Here is a 20,466-nt window from a genome sequence, read left to right on the forward strand (position 1 = left end):
TAAAGCCTAGTTTGAACTTTGAGGCTGTATTGATTTCCAGTATGCAAGTTATTTTTATAACATATTACAGAGCAAAATAAACACAGCAATCACACATAACTGTACGTTAAGGTTTAGGTGTGATGTGAAATAGTTTGTACATATCTTAAGAGTATAAAAGTTTAAAAAATAATTCCTCTTGCTCTGCAGGTATTGGCGTCCTGCCTTTGAAATTCAGTTCACAGGAGGACTATGTTACGTGATCAACCTGTGATGGAGATTAGTATCAGCTTCAAAGAGAAAATATTAAAATTATATCTGATGGCAGATGGTTCCTGTTAGCTTGTTTACCCATCAAGCTGCAGCTCTGTCTGAGGTGTGAGAGAGACAAAGGGTTAGCGCCACCTCCCTGCCTGCTACCATCTGTAGCCCTCTCTTCACTCTCTGGGCCCTGAGTAGGCTAGCCCAACAAGAGCCTTAGCCGTACAAATTAAAAACGCATGATGGGTTTGCACAGTGCTAATTGACTCATCTGTTGAAATGGACCAGCAGATATCCTGCTTCGCTGACTGAGTCAGTGAACATAATTGCAGTAATTGTGATTATTGCAGTCTACCTTTAGCCTTCCAAATGACTCAACTTAACAGTTTTTGTTGATCATTATTCTTGTTCCTGTCACACTCTATCTGGTTTTGTTGTTCTCAGCTCTGTGTTCACACTGACAGGGGAGTGTTTCCTTCAGATCGTTTATGTGCCACTCAGATGCTAAAACCCCTCCCTGACTAAATATTAACCCTGCCACCTCATTGGAGAAGAGCGATGGACAAAAAAGTGTTGTTCATTTCATGTAGCAGAGTGAAGGGAAGCGAAAACTACAGTTACCATCGGCCCTGGCCTACCCATCATACTTTGTGCTCCAATCACTGGCTTGATCTAACAGCGCAACAAGTGGATGCTAGGAGCAGCAAAGGAGAACTGAGTAACAAGTTTCTGAGATTTTAGAGGCTCTGACGTGTGGAAGCATTTTGCTTCCCTAGTGTCGAAAAAATAAAAATAAAGCAGTATGCAGACAGACTGCCAGATGGGGAATGTTTTCTTTCAGTACAAGTAACATGAAAAGCCACTGAGCAATACATCACCCCAAAAAGATTCACAGAGATACAAGGAACCAAATTCGGACAGGCCAAAACACTCTCGAGCCTGGTATACATGCGATTTTGGGCTGTCCCAGACAAAAGATGACCAATGGGGGATATCTTTATTCATGGCTCTAAGACAGTGGTCATACGTCATACTGTACGGCAAATTGACAGACAAAAGATAGCCTGGACAGTGCCGGACATTTAGGATGACCATCTCACAATGGGACAGCTGCCACGACCTACATCGACTAACCAACCAACAGGAATGCAGGAAGAGATGACAGAATGATAGACACGACACTGACGCCATCAAACAAACAGGTTAGCATTGGAATTGAGACAATTTTTCTTGCAAATCCTGTATGTTGTAACCTGCGCTTCATTGGCGTTAAGTGAGAGTTGTCATCATACAATCTGGACACATCAAACTTGCTGATATTCATGCCGCACAGCATAGCGGGCCAGAAACATAGGAGATTGCTAAAAATGATCAGTCGAGGAGTCTTTAAGGAAGCATTCACAATCCAACGTCCTCCACAACAGCAGGAGGACTCAGCAGATCACAGGTGTACCAGTGAATACTGTATATTGCCAAAGACCGACAGCTTGTTTTCAGTGGTGGAAAACAAAGCTTAGAAGGTCAGTAAACACACAGTATATATTTTAATCCTAATGCATACCTACGCCACTCTTTGCACATAATGTAATATTTAAATTGCTGTTTAATAAATGCCATCATCATTGTGAAGTCTTCATTTTTTCTTTTGGGGTTTTCTTTTGATCTGGCAGTAAATACAGTACCGTGAACTTGTCACTGAGGTGTTATTGTACCCTGAGATTTTGATACTGTTACATCCCTACTGCATATCATAGTGTTTTACTCATCTGCATGAAGGTGATATCATAAGCTCTGAATACAGTGCAACAGATGTTATATCAATAAATTTAAGTGCTGGTTTTAATACTTATTTTGATTATTATAATGACTTTGTGCTCTGTGATTGGTGATTTGTTTGATCTGTGTTTATAACTGTTATATTTCACTCTTAAACTTAACTCTGTTCATTGTGCTGCTGCCTTTCTTGTCCAGGACACTCTTGTAAATGAGATTATTGATCTCAATGAGGTTTCTGGTTAAATAAAATTAAATAGATAAAAATAAAATAAGGAATCATTCCCGCTTTAGAAAATACTTCTTGCAAAGTTTAAAGGTCAACAATCATGTCTAAAACTGTCTGATAAGATCAACTCATATATATCAGTCAACCTCTAACAGCTCTTCTGTCTTTTCCATTCATGAAAACGGTTAAAAACTGCTTAATGGGATTTGAGATTTGAGCTGATTTAGGTGTGACAGCTGCTAGGACAGCAAACCAGCTGGGCACACAAGATGCAAGTGATCAATAAATTATTAATTATCCTGACAGCCTGATGACTATGGCTGAATGTACACTGTTGACTAAGTGAATGTGAGGGCTTATCAATACAAGCTGTGATCTAAAAGGTACTGTAGACACATGTGTAAAACACTGATGACCCAAATAGCACCTGCAGACAGTCTAATTAGAGCAGCTCCATCCTTCTTCATGTTTCAAGCTTCCTCTGCTTTGTTTTTATTTAACTGATGATTAATCTTATCTCTGAGGGTGAGGGCAGAGCAGAAGTATGAATCAGTGCACAACAAAAACAAGCACAAGCACACACAACATTGCATTGAGGCACTCCTTTAAAAACACGGTGTACCCACCTGCGTGGATCCGGAGCTGGCTCTCACCCTGGTGCTGAGCTCGTCCTCTGTGATCTGGCTGTGGTTGTGTCTGCTGTAGAGCAGGCGGAGAGGCACCGTGTCCTCCTTCCCCACGAACCTGCCTGCATCACGAAGAGCCTTCAAGCTCGACAAGGCGTCTCCTGCACAGAGAGGGAGGAAGGAGGAAAACACCGATTTCATAACACGAGTGCTTGCTACCTTCATCACAAACAGCGCCATCTGAAATGTCGATTGCGCCCTGTTTTTCTTTGATAACAAGAAGCAGCTACAGGCTACATATATATTTCAGATGGAGAGGATGGGATAGACGGTGCTACGAATAAAAACACAAATACGGGCCTATTCACGAGTAGAATATGTTTGCAGGATGATAATTCAATTAACATATGAATAGCATCAGTTACCATTTGGGGAATTAGGGCTGCTCTGGTGACCGCCGTGCATCAATCCACAGACGCACAAAAGGGAAATCCACCATCGCGGGCGCATCCTCAGCATCATCACCTTCCTCTCTCTCTCTCTCTCCTTCTTTTGTTGGAAATTATAAAACAATGCGGTAATCCAGGAGCAGGCTCTCGGGTCCTGCCTTCGCTAGGGGAGCTGGGAGCCGGAGCTTTTCGTTTGGTTAGCGCAGTCCCTCTGGATGGGGGCCATCGGGGTCCTTGCGAGTGTGAACGCCGAGCGCGTCTGAGAGAGAGAGCGAGCGCACCGAGACCCCGCGGATCAGCCGCACGGAGGAGGCAGGGAGGAGAGAGAGGGAGGGTGAGAGAGGGAGGCAGGGATGGATGAAGGGGAGGAGAGGACTGGGAACACTTCCTTAAAACACATCAATATCCAGCGGCTCACTGCAGAAACGCCTAATGCATAATTATGAGTGGAGGCGGGATGGAGGAAAGCTGCCGACCGGGCCTTCCGCCGGCTGGACCCACATCCACGCCCGGTCCTCCTCCTCCATGTCCAAATGCTGCAGAAGAGACATCCCTTCCCAGTTCTGATTGTTATTATCTGCGCGAGCCATTCTGTCATCTGTCAGGAGTCCAAAAAGCAGTTAATGAATTCCTATGCGAGTATGGGGTGGCATTGTTGTCTCTTATTGAGCTCTACCAATCATTTACCTCATACTCTTTCATTTTAACACTCTACACGGCCAGTAAAAACATGTTCAGGGACTTTTTTATATATATAGTAAAGACACATTAATTAGAACGATTTATGCACCCTTACTCTTTAAAGTCCTTGTGAAATCATAAAAAACAAAAAAATCTGTATTCTAGGTTAGTTGTATGACAGGCCACTGTGTTATGAACCACAAGGCCAAATTTCAGCATTTTCAAAAGCAAGTTTTTAAAATCAAGCTTCAAAAATCATGAAAAATAAGGCAGTAAAAGCTCCTCTAGGATGTGTGGGCGTGTCTTGAATGAGCTGAAGCCACACCCACTCACAAGAAATATGATCCTCTCATACAGTCTAGAAAAAGTATGTGAACCCTTTGAGATTTCTTGGATTTCTGCATAAATTGGTCATCAAATGTGTTCCAATCTTCATCTAAGTCACAACAATAGACAAACACAGTCTGCTTAAACTAATACTGCACAATAAAATTATATGTTTTCACATTTTTATTTATCAAACCATTTAAACACTCACAGTGCAGGGTGGAAAAAGTATGTGAACCTCTAGGCTAATGACTTCTCCAAGAGCTAATTGGAGCCAGGAGTCAGCCAACCTGGAGTCCATTCAATGTGATGAGATTGGATGTGTTGGTTAAAGTTGCCCTGCCCTATAAAAAACACACACCAGTTTTGAGTTTGCTGTTCTCAAGAAGCATTGCCTGATGTGAACCATGCCTGGCACAAAAGAGCTCTCAGAAGACCTATGATCAAGAATTGTTGACTTGCATGAAGCTGGAAAGGGTTACAAATGTATCTCTAAAAGTCTTGATGTTCATGTGTCCACGTTAAGACAGACTGTCTACAAATGGAGAAGGTTCAGCACTGTTGCTACTCTCCCTAGGCGTGGTCGTCCTGTAAAGATGACTGCAAGAGCACAGCGCAGAACGCTCAATGAGGTGAAGAAGAATCCTGGAGTGTCAGCTAAAGACTTACAGAAATCTCTGGCACATGCCAACATTTGTGTTGACAAATCTACAATAAGTCAAACATTAAACAAGAACGGAGTTCATGGGAGGCCACCACAGAGGAAGCCACTGCTGTTCAAAAAACACATTGCTGCACGTTTGAAGTTTACAAAAGAGCACCTGGATGTTCCACAGCACTACTGGCAACATATTCTGTCCATAGATGAAACCAAAATGGAGTTGTTTGGAAGGAACACACAACGCTATGTGTGGAGAAAAAAAGGCACAGCACACCAACATCAAAACCTCATCCCAACTGTGAAATATGGTGGAGGGGCCATCATGGTTTGGGGCTGCTTTGCTGCCTCAGGGCCTGGACGGATTGCTGTCATTGACAGAAAAATGAATTCCCAATTTTATTGAGACATTTTGCAGGAAAACTTAAGACCATCTGTCCGCCAACTGAAGCTCAATAGAGGGTGGGTGATTCAACAGGACAATGACCCAGCATATAAGTAAATCAACAACAGAATGGATTCAACAGGAGAAAATACGCCTTCTGGAGTGGCCCAGTCAGAGTCTTGACCTCAACTCGATTGAGATGCTGTGGCATGACCTCAAGAGAGCGATTCACACCAGACATCCCAAGAATATTGCTGAACTGAAACAGTTTTGTAAAGAGGAATGATCCAAAATTCCTCCTGACCTTTGTGCAGGTCTGATCTGCAACTACAGGAAACGTTTGGTTGAGGTTATTGCTGCCAAAGGAGGGTCAACCAGTCAATAGCCTAGGGGTTCACATACTTTTTCCACCCTGCACTGTGAATGTTTACGTTTTGTTCAATAAAAACATGAAAACATATTATTTTTGTGCAGTATTAGTTTAAGCAGACTGTTTATTGTTGTAACTTAGATGAAGATCGGAGCACATTTGATGACCAATGAAGAAATCCAGAAATCTCAAAGGGTTCACATACTTTTTCTAGCAGCTGTATATAAAAAAAATGCTTCTGATCAGAGTGTGGCTATCTGGCTCTGTGCCAGAGCAGAAAGACAGAAGTTGAGGATTAAATTTACTGTTTTCTGGCACAAATCTCTCTGTTATGATGTTTTTTAATGACCCGTAGGCCATTGTGGCTGATAGAAACAAAAACAGTGTGTAACTGGCTAACTTTCAATGTGACATAAGCTAGTAACAGACTGTACTGAGACGAACTGCTCGGTGATTTTATCAAAGACTGATAAAAGAATTGGACACAGCCTGTGTGACATCAGCTATATGCTTACAATAGACAGACTCAAACTGCTTTGGAAGCCAAAGCAAAGGGGCTTGAAATGGGGGATGAAAATGTCATTGTTTTCAAACAAGTGCTGTTAAACAAAGCAAGGATTTATAACATAAATTTTCCAAACATTCTAGTTTTATTTTGGATGCCAACATTATTTTACTTTGCACATAAACACAAAATTATTTCACAAAAAATCAAATACAGCCAGGGTCAAAATTATCAGCCTCCTTTAGAAGAGCCCAAGCACAAACCACTGTTGTGCAATGACGATTTTAGCTTTGTAATGCTCAAAGCTTGTAAAATCAAGTTAAAACTGAGTGTTATCTTCCAATTTACACACAGTCTAAAAACTTCAGTAAAGGTTTGAGCTGTCACTGGAGAAAGCATTGTGGCAAAAACAAATCGGTTCAGACTTGGGAACGTTATCACAGCGTTTTCGAGTGTCAAGAACTGGATTGAAAAGTATACTCAAGAAATTCAATGACAGCCACACCAGAACAAGCCTGGCAAAGGTAGGAAAAGAAAGTTTGCTAAGATTCTGGAAAGAAAACTAGTGTGAGATGTGTCTAAAGACCCCAGAACAACTGCCAAGACACTAGAAAATGATTTAGCCAAGTCAGGAATTGTAGTCTCAAAGAAGACAGTCACTAGAGCTCTATGCAGGAATGGACCAAGAAAAATTCCACTTCAGCAGAAGAGACACCTTCAAGCCAGATAGCTGAGGACAACCTGAAGATAGATTATGCACACTGGGAGTGTGCTCTTTGGTCACATGAGACCAAAGTAGAGCTCTTTGGCCACAGAGCTGCTGCTTATGTTTGGAGAAAGAATAGAGAGTCGTATAAACCAAAGGACACTGTCCCCATGATGAAACATGGCAGTGGGAGTTTTACGCTGTGGAGATGCTTCAGTGCGCCTGGAACTAGAGAAAGCAGGATATGTGAGGATTTTGAAAGAAAACCAGTAGCAAAACTGGGTCTGGGTTGTTGCTTTATCTACCAACATGACAACACCCCCAAAACATACATGTGCCCTGGTGAAAAACTTCCTCCAGTAGACTAAAGTGAATGACTTGTTTTTCAAACTGCAGCAAACAGCTGCAGGCTCTTACCCAGCAAAAAGGAGACACAACTGACTATTATCATCAGGGGGGCTAATAATTTAGACCTTGGTAGTTTTTGGTTCTAGTAAATTAATTTTGTTCATGTGTGAAAATTAAAATAATGTAAGCAGCTAACCCTAAAAACTAAGACGTTTGGAGAAGCTGTATTAAAAATCCCTTGCTCTGTTTAACAGCACTTGGGAAATATTAACAAAAATTGAATTTTTCATAGGGAGACTAATAAATCTGTCCCTACAAAGCAAGAATTTACCTTAGTAGTAGGTTTAAAAACAACGTTCTAAACAATGGTACTGTGAAGACTCTTCCAGTTGTTCATTTAAGTGTGCATCTGATTATTTCAGCAGGTGTAAGCTTGTCCATGCATGAGACAATAATTTATTGGTAGACACATTGTGATAGCTCACTCAGGGAGTTGATACTGCTCAAATGCAAAGGAATAACACATCTTGGATCCAAGTTAAAGATTTTAAACACAGTTGATATTTATCATGTTCTAAAAAGGACTGATGAGGACCATTTAAGGAACTCTCTCGTCTTCTATTTTCTTAGAATAGTCAAAGCCAAAACAGATCACGTATGTAGGACTACACTCAGTGAGGTTTGATACTGTGTATGTGTCAGTAAAGGGCTCAAGCCTCCTGAGAAAACAGGAAATTTATCAATGAAATGAAATGTAAATGTACTATTTTTACTATTTAGTTCATTTTACGGTAAAGCTTTAACTAACAAAATACAGGTTTATGATGTGAAATTGTCCTATCAGTATTTCCTAGATCCCAACGTAATATGTTTAAATTTCTTCTTCTGCCAGTCTAAAATCTCCAAGCCTCTTGATTCAGTCAGACACTGGAGAAAAAACAGTATTATTTGTATAAAGAGCAACTAAAAGAAACAATGTCTGCAATCAGTGTAGCCTTTCCCTTTAATTTGATGTACTGTATGCTGCCCCTTGCATTGACACACAGTTTTCGTGTCTTTTAATAATGCCAGGGGCACAAAGACTCCCATTTGAGAGCAGTGAGGGAACAAGGGCACCATGCTAATGCACTAAATGCAAAGAGAAGAAGGGAGAAGCTGAGCTAATGCATCTGAGAAAAAGCAAATGAAAGCAGGTCATTCAAAGTGCACTTAGGAAGAGTCTGAAAGTGTCATATATAATGTCAAGCACTACACATTAATCGTGCAGATCATTCACATTACATATTCAGCATCTAAACACAAACAATAAGTTACCCGTGTCTGAGAGGATGGCATGTAATGTAAAACACCTTGACAAAAGCAGCTTTTTCAACATAAGATTGAGCTTTAACTAAAGTATTCAGACTTCTATAAAATCCACAGTGTAATAAATAATTGATTGTACTGTTGGTAAAAGTTTTTTAAAATACTTTTTTGTACATTTAGTTTCAGATTGACAAAAAGAATATTGTGTTCTGTCCTTTTTATTTTGTGAAGGGAATTTGGGACGACTTACCATCACAAGTCCAGATTTTATTTAAGTTACAAAGAAGTTTTTACGCATTAAAAAGACCAGCATGAATGACTGTATGCTGTTATTGCTAGGCAGAATGGGCTGTGCCTTATTGGCACTTTGATGTTGAAAGCAAAGATAATTTAAACATGTTACTACACTTTGATTGTGCACTTTAACTGGTCTTTGTGAGGAGTTTTTTGCAGCCAGGTAAACCCTGTTAAGGTCTAGAGAAATGTGAAATACTGTAATGTCTGCTTGTTAACCTGTTGTAAATTTTGCATCTTATTCAATATACTTAAATAAAAGCACAACAGCTACCTTTCACCTCATGTAACACTTCTATAGATAATTATATTGTCGAAAAAGAGTAGAAGCCACCAGGGCAATCTTCAGGCACACTTGTTCAAGTCAAGGATTAGGTTGAAAGCCTTTAATGGTTCAGGGCATGTCTAATTATAGAAGATTTATTGAATTCTAAACTGATATATTGATTAAATAATTGATTTATTTATTAATTTACACACTTATACCTTCTTTGAGCATCTTACCCCCCTTTTTTATGAATTTGTCTTAGGTTGATATTTTTACTGTAGCCTGTTATATCTTTAGGTATGTGTGTGTATGTGTGCATCTATATACACACATATATATATTTCTATGTCCTGCACCTTTTGATTAATTTAACTTATATTTTGCATTTGTAGACATTTTACATACACAGCATATTTTCTTTTTTGTCACTCTCTCATATAACTCTCCTTTATATTGTCATTACCTTTAAACCCACAGATTATTAGGGGTTATATATTCATTCTGAGAATCTCTTTAGCATTATACTTTCAAGCTGGTGTTAGTTCAGTCTTCAGGTCACATGATTCTTTAAATGAACCTCACCTGTGTCTGTGTCTTGTTGACACCCTGATGAAGACCCTGTGTGGTCGAAACTGGTTGGCTTTCTCTGTGGTTTTACTGTTTTATTAGATATGCCCTGAACCACTACAGGCTTTTCAACCTAATCCTTGACTCGAGCGAGTGTGCCTAAAGATTGCCCTGGTGGCTTCTACCCTTTTTCAACAATTTACGCGATATTCTTCAAGAGCACCTGGCTTTTACCTGGAGTTTACTACACAACGAGAGCACATGGTACATCTCTCCTTTTTGTATAGATAATTATTTATCAGTGGATATCATACTGTTGTTCTTTCACTTGTGTTTGAAGACAAAAAGCTTTCAGTGGTTTGCAGAGTCCATGGCACACAATCTGAAGTGGCTCTTGTCATAGAACAGACAGCAGTACTCCCAGTTAATCCCTTTAGTTCATTTGTCCCCTCCCTGGTCCTAAAAGCCAAGAAATTCAACCTCCATGTCATCACTGGATTGAAAAATCTCCCAAAGTTTCATCAAGGGGTCAGTGGGAATTTCACTTGGCTTTACACATTCAACTTGAGCATCCACTTTACGTCTTTTGCGTTTATAAACTCTCACCCTCCTCTGTATTTTCCGAACAGGAGAAAAGTTTAGTGAGGAAGGACTTGTTTCATCCTTCTCTGAGTTGTTTCCTGTTACTTTGTTTTGAGCAGCCTCATACAATGAAGAGTCCTGCCTCCTGTCTGACTCCTCATGTTGATGTGAAGCTTCCTTCTGTTTGTTCACAGAGCAGGAGTGGGAGGGTGAGCTATTCATTTCTTGAGTTATGATTTCGTCCGCTGGGTCAACCTGAGTAAAACCAGAAAGGGTAGAGGCTACAGTTTCACCCCTAGAGGGAGCCGTCTCTGTATCAGGCTGAGGAATCTCATCCAGCCCTGCTGTCTGAGTGCAAAAAGTCAATGAATTCTGTCTGCACGGCCGTTTATGTGAAGAAGGTTTGTGCTTGGATCTGTCCAAGTGAGTATAATTACTCCGCCTGTCCTTCTCTTTGTGAATTAGAGGAGCAGAAGCAGAGACATTCTTCATTTTCAAACTTTGTCCTGAATTAGATCCCTTGTGCCCATCGTCAGTCTGTTGCTGCTCTTCTTTAAGAATCTCTGAGGTATTCAGGTCTCTCTTGTGTCTTTGCTCAGTTTTTCCACACGGTCCAGGAGTGACCAGAACTGAAGAAACACTGCACTTGGGTCTGACAGGAATAAAGAAAAACCCATAAGATGAGCAGGGAGTAATACAGATACATCACTGATGTGTCAAGAAGACACCAAGCAACAGGAGATAATATTAACATGCTAGTTTACCATAAAAATCTTGAGATTTTAAAGACTTTAAAAGAACTGAAATAGGTCACCTTTTTACTTGAGGTTTCATGTGAATTAAGCTGCAGGGAAGAGCTGAAACCAGTCTGTCCACGACCAAATATTCCTCACTCTTTGAGAAAGCCTTGTGGCGATCACTTTGCAGATGCTTAAAAAAAATCAAATAGATAATTGATGATGCAGTTATATTAAATACAGTAGTCTATAGACCAAAATCTTTGATTGACACAACCAAACATCTTACTATTCCCACACTTCTTTTCATCACAAAAAAAACGTTTGAAAGAAAAAATACTGCACCAGAAAATTTGCTTTATTAAGTAGTTTTAATTTTTATTGCACGAAACAACTTCTAATCTGAAGTTTTGGAGTTTAATTACCTTTCCTTCACAAACATTTTATTAACGCCTAATGTTTATTCATACGATTACATCTTTTAGTTTAGGTAAACTTCATAGTGTTAAAAGTTAGGCAGCTACTTATCTCGTTGTTTCAAACAACAACACCAAATATCATTAAAATTACGTCCAAACTATACAGTACTATTAAACCCTTAAAAAAATAAAATCAAATTCAAGACTTCTTGTGACCTGGACAGAAAAATAAATACCACTTTTTACATCGTCAAAAATAAAGGCATATGAGACTTCTTGGTATACCAGACCCCAGCTGAATCTAATGATTTTATGCAAATTTCAGCTGGTATAGAGCAGAGAACCTTTTTGGACCTAAATGCCAAAATGTGATGATTTCTGACACATTAAAAGCAGAATCATACTTTCTTTATGTCAGGGCAAACCTGTCAAAATAAGGGTGGGCTGTATGGATTTTTAAGTGGTCAACCTGGCAGCCAGATGTAAGAGAACTGGACGACTGTTTTACAACAGTACAAAGTATTTAATCACAGTGAGCCAGATCAAAATAGAGAGAGATCTGGGGGTCCACCTTACACTAAACTCCCAGAATTCTAGAGAATATGTATGTAACAGTTTCTGGAGGAAGATGTTTAAAATGTCTTTGTAAAAGTGCCATTTAAAATTCAAGACCTCTCACAGGTAAAAAAAAAAAAAAAAAAAATCAGACATTTTGAGACTTTTTAAGGCCTTAAATTTCACTCTTTAAATTTAAAACTATTTCAGACCTTTCAAGGATCTGTTGGTACCCTGTAATAAACTGGAATGAATTGAAATGGAGGGGTTCTGTCAGCACTGATGAGTTATATCCAATAAGTACAGCTACACGTGTCAGTTGAGATCTTGGCTTTAAGTCTTTGTAAGATATGGAAAAATCTTACTACATAATAATGACCCAAATGAAAAGGATTTATGATAAAAAAGCAATGTGTCAATTATGCAGACGTTCACTGAAAATAAAGCCATGCTGTGACTTTGATTCTTTTAATTGTATGCATTTTCTGAAGCAAGTATTTGCCCTACCTTTGGTGTAAAAATGGCTGTATGTAAACCATACTGTATCTGCAGTAAGATGTTTAGATGTTCAGTTTAGTTAGAATTAACTACAGTATGATTTATGGTCATACTGTAGTAAATTTGCTCTTACCGATGTGAGGTTCTCATATTTGATCAAACAACACTCGCAGTAGCCGCCTCGTTTCTTGTCTCTGTTCTTCTTTCGGCCATGCGCTCTTTCTTCACTGTTTTCACAGGAGCCCGGGGGTTTCAAAGATAAAACCAAACAATGATGAAAAACAGTTTGGATTTCAGAATTCTGATACATTTTACATTCAGTCTCAATGGATGGCTTCAGGGACATCAAATAAAAAAGTTAGGACAAGCTTCTTAAACTCACTGAATTCAAAAATCTGCTTTTTATCCAAAGGTTTAATGTATTTACTTATACAAGATAGCTGTATTTCATAGTGCTGTCAGGCAGTAAAACAATCTAATTAATTGAAGGCTTTGTGATTATTTAACTGCAATTTATCACATAAATGGATAAAATGAGCAGGTATGCATTACAGGTAGATTTACTGTATAATCCCCTTTTAAATTTAATAGATTTTATATTTAAATTCATAAATATATGTCTGCTCGTAGCCAATATTTAACGCTGGTCTTCACAGTAGTAACAGTGAATTCACTATTTACTAAATCTGATCTTTATCCTCCTAACACACACACTCACTGACTGTTCAGTAGGCCTACCTCTGCTCTCTGTCTCCTGTTTGTCTCTTTGCCTCTTCAGTGGTTTTTTGTTTAATTCTCAAAGTTAAGTCATTATTCCTCATGAACAAACAGGACACAACAAGCGCACAATGGAAGTTTTTTGTTGGTAATGTCACGAATGTCTGTAATAAAAGAACGTACTTCTGAGCAGCATGTGTCCTTTTTACAAGGTTTTACAGCAGCAGAACAGGAGTACATCTTGAAACAAGGACGTTTGCACATCAGTAGGCGAATTTATCATTTTTGGACGTAGTGTTTTCAGCACGGCTTTGCATGCAGGTGACAGTGCTTGTCTGTGTGCATGCGCTGGGGAGCCCTCAGGCAGGAGGAGGAGAGACAGAACCTATAGGTTGTCTTAAGAAAAAAATTAATGCATTATGTTTATTTGATTCATTTATCAAAATTTACACGTTATTTTGACTTTTTATTTAGCCAATAATCAGGGGAAAAAAACTAATAGTCTGATCTTTTTGAGTGTGCAATCACCCAGTTTTCCATCATGTTAATGGTATGTCTTTGGCAACAGCTCTGGGATGCATCGGCTATGCATGATGTCTTATGTAGCTTAAATGGAATTTAAATTTAGGACTGAGTTTTTGTACTCTTTAGCTATTGCGCCTGCTGAGTTAGTTACAACATGACCATTAGTTAAAATCTAAATCTTACACCTCAATCCCAGTAGGTGAGTCCTCTGTAAAATGCAATCCTCAAGGCAAATTATCTGCCTCGAGGCTTGCTTAAATCAGTCACGTATCCATACATGCCAATGATGTAAGCAGTGTGGCACGGTGTGCTGTGTTTCGCACAGACAGTAATGTGTGTGACACAATTCACTTGCTTTCACCATAACTATAACCTAACATGCATCATGTGAGGCATGAAAATCATAAGGGAAGAGTAAAAATATGCTGCAGTGATGCTGACAGGCACTTATCCTGCATTTTTTACGTTTCCACTGGCCGCGGCAGTATGGCAGATGTGGCACTATGCCAACATTGGAGCAGCTTTAATAAGACTACATTTTGATAATGAGATAGGAGTAAGAAATAAACATGTAAGTGCCACAGACAGAGACTGAGACAGTGAGACCAAATAGGTCAGAGTTCACCTTCATGCACAGGATTCAGTAGGTCACGTAAACAGTTTTGTCTCTTTAAATGCATTCTCCAGGTTCAGTTATGGTGTTAGAAAGTCATATTTTTAGTTGATTAATTCACAAACAAAAATGTGGTGGTAAAAATTAAAAGTAAACCCCCTTTGAAAATAGATCCTATTCCTGTTATGTAAGAGTACAGCATTATTAGACCGACACTTGAAATTTTACACTAATGCATGAAGTAGAGGATGTTAAAGTGATTAAGCATCCGTTTACTTTAGTGGCAAATTGGAAAATAAAAATAAACTACAACATAAAGAATAAAGTGTTTGTACCCACAATTTCCTGAAAGATGATCCCTAAACCCCAAGTATGGTATAATCTAATTCAACTTTTAAATTTCCTTTCTTTTTAAATTTAATAAATGGATATTGCTATCAGAACTTTACTGCACTTTGTAAAATGCATTTTCTTTAGAAAACCTTTGTGACTGATTAAAAAAGCAATATTTCCTATTACAGTGCTAGGTTAATCGGCAGAAGAATCAATAGAGTACTCAATTACAGAAATAATAGATTACAGAGGCCCTAGTTGTGACTGAGAAATGTTTTGAAGGATGGTATAGCTTTAGGAATAAGGAGGAGCAGAAGGTCTTACTGTCTGCTTGGTGTTGGCAGTAGATTAAAACCACTTAGAAATGTAGGATGACTTTGTTTTTACTCCCCTTTGTTATAAAGAGTCTAGATAATTTGATCTTTCCAATGACAAAGACCAATTAAATTATCTTGTTTTAGTTAAAGATTTAATTATTATAAAATACTGCTGTTATTTTACAGTAGCTGTAGATTAAAGAGGGGGTATTATACTTTTCCGATTTTTAAAACATAAATATAAAGTCAAAATGTTGGGTGTCCAAACTTCACGTATGTAAATTTTCAAACCACAAGATAAAAGTATGTGGCAGTAATCTTGGAATTAGACTGTAAACTGATGAACAGTTCGTTGGGAATCTCTCTGAGATCTTCCCAAGACGAGATTTCGATGGAGCGAACTGATTTTGACTTTTTTTAACTGTAAACCATATGAAGCTACTATGTGGGTATCAGAGAGATGGTGTAAAGCCTTGAAAAAAGGTATAATACCCCTTCTTTCAGGTTGGAGGTTACTATTATTGCCTACTTATATTGCTATGTCATATTTCATAGCCTATACTTTTTCATTACTATTTGTGGATTAACTACAGCAAGTGGAAGTTATATTTATCTGTTAGCCTCTTCAGAAAAAATAAGGCACAAGGGTCAATACTGCAACAACAGTGCACTGGAAAAATAAATAAACAGATATCACAATTGCAATTTAACATTCAATTATTTCTTACAGTTCCTCACGTTGTGCATTTTCCAACAAACACAAGCAGCATAGAAACGATTTGAAAACATATCTAGTGGTAACTATCTTGACTTATTTGTAAATTTAATATGAACTATTGAATTTAAGGAAATGATCATTCTTATGACAGTCTCATTTTTAACAAGGAAAATATCTCAAAAAAGTAAGGAATGTCTGATTTTTGCAAAACTATTCTAAAATATTGTGTTTTTGTTTTGTTTTTTACACATTTTATATTTAAAAAATATTTCACTTTTGTGCAGTAGACCAGTCTAAATCACTATTAATTGCCCAGCCTTAGACACTACCACTACAAAAACACAAACAGCTGGGTGAATATCAGGTTAGTTAGCGCATCTTTGAAGCTCTTTTTCATTGGGATGTAGCAGCCACAAAGGTTAAAATCTTTCAAAAGCTACAAGAAACATTACAGATTTAAACATGCTTTCTTTCTCACTGTTATATACCTCATATACTCCTCATAAGATATTAAGTTAGCAACAAACAAATCAGGGAGGATCAACTGTACCTCTGTCCTCTCTGTTTGTTCCCAGCGGGATCCTTGTCCTCGACACGGAATGGAGTACAGGGAGGAAGAGTGTTCAGGTTGAACTCAGGCATGTTTGGCATAGTGAGGTAGATTGGACGGTAGTGCCTAACGTGAAAATACTCACGGTTAACAGATGTAAACAAGCCAAGAAGGGGATGTCACTTTTTACCTACTAGTCTCTTACCTGCTTGAGTCCTCAACCTTGATAAAGGGTTTACTAATCCGTCCTCCTGGAAGAAAAGTTTTTACACTAGTTTTGATTTAAGCATTTATATACACGACTGAAACACCTAAAAAGTAAGTCAAGGGCTTTCTGTGTAATAAAGGACAGGTGGTGAGAAAGGTAAAGAACCACCGAAAGCATTTACCTTTGATTTTCTGAAAGCTGTGTTTTTCTGCTGACTCCACTTTGGTCTGCAAAGGAAAACAGAAAACATCTTAAACTAAATTTTAAAAACCATTTTTGATAATTTCCTCTTAAAAATCAGCACCAATTTACAAGGTATGAACAGATGATTATGAAACCATATACTTACACTTTTTTTTACAGCAGTGGTAGCAGGGCACTGGCTGCTGACTGTCTTTTTTTTCTTCTCAACATACATTAATATATCTGCAAGGACAATGTAATAATACATCAAGTCATTATTTACATTTGCAAATAAAAACACACCAAATGGTTTACAAAAAGTAACCTAAAAATACAATATTCCTTATTTACCATCTACATAAAGAATTTTCACACCCCACTCCAGAGCGTTTGACAAGATCTTGTTCATTTGCACCTTCTTCTGAAAAGCAAACAAATGTGTTAGTCCAGAAAACAGATGATGTAATAACTGTGTCTTTCGAAACTCACTCACTTTAACTTCACTTACCTGCTCTTTCACCACTTTCTCCACCAAAGACTTCCCCCTACTTGTAACAATCTGCAAGACAAAAACAGAAAATTATTACCCAGGACATTACTAAGTAGAAAAAAAACAAAACAAGAGCAAATATAAGTGAGGTAAGATGTTTCTAAAACATATCTAGACTTTAAAGTGGACTCACTGTGTCTGTTTGGCCCTGAGACTTGCTTTTGATGATGTCCCCATGGCTGCCAGGTCGATGTGGGTTTGAGCAAGGATGAGGAGAACTTGGTCCCGAATCTGGGCTGGGGACTGGAGAGTCCTGTTTGAGGTAATGAACGAATCTAGCCTCCCTCTTGTTTGACACCAGGTACTTTATTTCTTTACTGAAGAACTTCTCCACTGTCTGGGTGGGAAACACAAGAAAAGTAGGGTAAGGATTTTGACTAATTTTTATGATTTCAATACCAAATTCATCCACAACACAGAGAAGAAAAACAGCCCAACAATAACAACTTAAGATACACATAATGCTTGCAGGGTAGACATGCTCGATTTTAATTTTCCGATAACATTTTGAGACTTTTAGCCTTTATTCATATGGGTCAGTGGAAGCAGCAGGAAATTGGGGAGAATTACAAGCAGGAAAGTCAGCCACTTGTAGGACGACTGCCTCAGTATATCAGGGGAAAAACCTAACTGCTAGGCCATCAGTCCCCCAAATAAAAGACTTTTTATTTCTAATTTTATTCTTACCCCTCCAAACTCCTTGATGTCCCTCTTCAATGTCTCTGCTACTCTATTTGATGCAGTAAGGTGAAATCAGTTTTTAAAGTCTATTGATATCTTTTGTGGCGACTACTCTCATGAACTTTTTAAACCTGTGTATCAGTATTAACAGTTTATTGTATAATATGAATGTTTTTGTACTTTGTGACATCTGCTGTTGTGATTTATGTCCAGTGTTTCTTTTTCAGTGTTGTGGTGACCTTTGTCACATGTTTTTGCCACGTGACACCTCATTTGTATTTAAACACCTGTTCTTTATCTGCCTATTATGCCATGATGAAGACTGTTTGCAGCTGAATTGGTAGACTTATCTGTTCAACAAAGAACTTTTATCACATCAGAGTGCCTCAGATTTTCAGTTTTGACTGCCATTTCTACCATGGACTTTATTTGCAAGTAATCTGGCAAGTCTTTTTTTTTCCTTCTTTTTGATATTATTTTTTGTTTCTGATTTTATTCTTACTCCTCCAAGCTCCTTGATGTCCCTCTCCAATGTCTCTGCTCCTCTATTTGATGGCAGATCCAGGTAAAACACTTTCCCAGCAAAAGGTTTGACCTGAGCAGGCTTAGCCTGACTCAGGGTTGCCTTGTCACCACCAGCACCAAGGCCTTTTCCTAAAGGGTTAAAAAGAGAAATCAGACAGGATGTTCAGTAGAAATCTCAGCTCAAGTCCTTCATTTTTGTGGTAATGAACTGAGTCATCAATCACATATGAAATCAAATGGTTTCATTTTATGATAAAAAAAAAGGTTACCTGATGAAATTATTCAGAAATTGAAAGTGCAGCTGTTTAAGCTTGCATATCTAGTAACACTTAAGTATGTGCAAGGTGTAATAGTTTTGTTGCTCTTTTCTCACATATTTTTAACTGTTGCTACATCTCAGCTGTCTCTTATATCTACAGTGCCTGACAACTATTGAATTTTCTGTTCTTTCTGAATGCTACTCGCCTTCAACATTACCAGTTTTTCTCTATTATAAGAGCGTTTCCCAATCATTTTTTTCTTGGAGCCTCCTCTGTATGTACCTTACAAAAGTGGAGCCCCCCAAGACCCAAAAAAGAAGAAAATAATGACACACGTGTTAAAAATCAACATAGATTTTAATTGTTTCACTGATAAAACTCTTTAAAAAAAAGCCCATGCAGGCATTTCTTGTCAAAAGACCTTTGTGTAAACCAACTGTTTCACCATGGTTTTAGCCAATATTTGCAAATCTATTTTTGGCAGCCTCAGACAAAGCCTCGCTTTTACTTACATTAACTATTTAATTGAAATGGAGCAAAAACTATAGTAAATGTATGACACGGGTATGCTTTGCGTTTGAAAAAAAATTAAACAAACAAGGAATTCAGGCTATACTTCAACAAAAATGGTGATTTTAAAATCAAAGTGTCTTAAAGTGGGAATAATAGTGAACAAATATCGTGAATGAAGCCGATGATAACTATTAAAACCTAAAACACTAAAAATGCTCTAACTGGTAAAAGGAAATAATTGTTGGTTAGCCAAATTCCACCATTCACATTTGGTTAAAAAACACAAGAACAAGCTTCAATAATACACATAAACTTGTATAAAATGGTAGTAAACTATTACATCACCTTGTATTTGGGATCCCGGATGCCTCTGGGTACGTTTTGGCTTCATTTTAGTCCCTTTCTTCTTAAACTTTCATGTTTATTCTGCCTTCATGTCTCCCGTAAACAGTCTCGGGAAGACTTCGTGTCGCCTGTGTGTAAATAAATATTTACAGGGAAGACAAACAATAAACAAAGCAGTAATAAGTTGTCAATACAATCATAAATACAGTTTATCGTTTCACACAGCGATGACTTTAACTTTTAAACGTCGTCTTACCGTTTAACGTCAGCTTGCTGTGTTATTACCCAGACAGACAGCTTCGACGGTTAGCTACTCTGGTAAACTTACGTTACATAATGCCGTTAATAACCGTTATTAAAGGGCACACAGGCGCCGATAGCGTGTTCGTAAACAAGGACTACCCATTGGAAAGAGACTTTCTAATGTTTTTTCTAATAGTAGTGAACTTTCCGGGTTCTCATTCACCTAAAACCTCTTTCCCGCCTCAAATCCAATGGTTTAGGAAGTGTACGTTGCCATGTTTGACCTTCAACATAAGTATGGCCACTTCTGTAAACAAAGGTTCCTACTCAAAATCATCCCAGTTTATAATATGAATGCATAAATAAATTCCACATTTGTTCTCAAATATATAACTACCGCATCTGATTGACATCATTGTAAAATTTCCACGTTGTCGAGAATATAAAAACGCGGAGGTTTTGCGGAAAACCTTCATATCTGGCAACGTCCACAATGAGTAAACGCACTCCTTGTGTTTGAATGTGATGTTTCCACATTTTAAAATTGCATAAAACAAAGCAAAAGACAACTTCTTAAAAACAATAAATTAATATACTGAGTTACTTGCAAACACATAGCATATGTGATGCGTATGTATTTTGGATTTAATACATCTAGTGGAT

The 20,466-nt window shown here is 38.1% G+C and overlaps 2 protein-coding genes across 3 annotated transcripts in view; both read right to left on the reverse strand.

The window, feature by feature from the left end:
* Nucleotides 1–3,614, reverse strand: part of adam22 (ADAM metallopeptidase domain 22) — a 101,943-nt gene extending 98,329 nt beyond the window's left edge. For both annotated transcript variants that reach the window (XM_041793167.1, XM_041793166.1), the window contains exons 1-2: nt 3,294–3,614; nt 2,869–3,029 (exon numbers count right to left, since the gene is read on the reverse strand). In XM_041793167.1, coding sequence (XP_041649101.1) covers nt 2,869–3,029; nt 3,294–3,390 — 258 coding nt within the window. In that variant the 5' untranslated portion in view covers nt 3,391–3,614. The remainder of the gene's footprint in view (nt 1–2,868; nt 3,030–3,293) is intronic.
* Nucleotides 3,615–6,408: 2,794 nt separating this feature from the next.
* On the reverse strand, nt 6,409–20,037 carry dbf4 (DBF4 zinc finger). The gene is made up of 13 exons (XM_041792408.1): nt 19,817–20,037; nt 19,561–19,688; nt 18,420–18,571; nt 17,370–17,573; nt 17,195–17,245; nt 17,038–17,107; nt 16,853–16,929; nt 16,685–16,730; nt 16,501–16,546; nt 16,296–16,421; nt 12,656–12,749; nt 11,128–11,243; nt 6,409–10,965 (listed from the first exon to the last, which is right to left on the reverse strand). Exons 2-13 carry the CDS (start codon nt 19,604–19,606, stop codon nt 10,191–10,193), a joined length of 1,803 nt encoding a protein of 600 aa, XP_041648342.1. The 5' UTR covers nt 19,607–19,688; nt 19,817–20,037; the 3' UTR covers nt 6,409–10,190.
* Between the last annotated feature and the right edge of the window lie 429 nt (nt 20,038–20,466).

The sequence above is a fragment of the Cheilinus undulatus genome, linkage group 8 (assembly GCF_018320785.1).
Source record: "Cheilinus undulatus linkage group 8, ASM1832078v1, whole genome shotgun sequence".
Classification (NCBI taxonomy): domain Eukaryota; kingdom Metazoa; phylum Chordata; class Actinopteri; order Labriformes; family Labridae; genus Cheilinus; species Cheilinus undulatus.

Bases quoted from the DNA above. Each gene is read 5' to 3' on its own strand.
- dbf4 (XM_041792408.1), bottom strand. From the start codon at position 19,606: ATGAAGCCAAAACGTACCCAGAGGCATCCGGGATCCCAAATACAAG. The intron at 16,731-16,852 runs GTAAGTATATGG...TTTCCTTTGCAG, and splicing joins CCACTGCTGTAAAAAAAAGT to ACCAAAGTGGAGTCAGCAGA. The intron at 11,244-12,655 runs GTAAGAGCAAAT...ATTTTTTTTAAG, and splicing joins AATATGAGAACCTCACATCG to CATCTGCAAAGTGATCGCCA.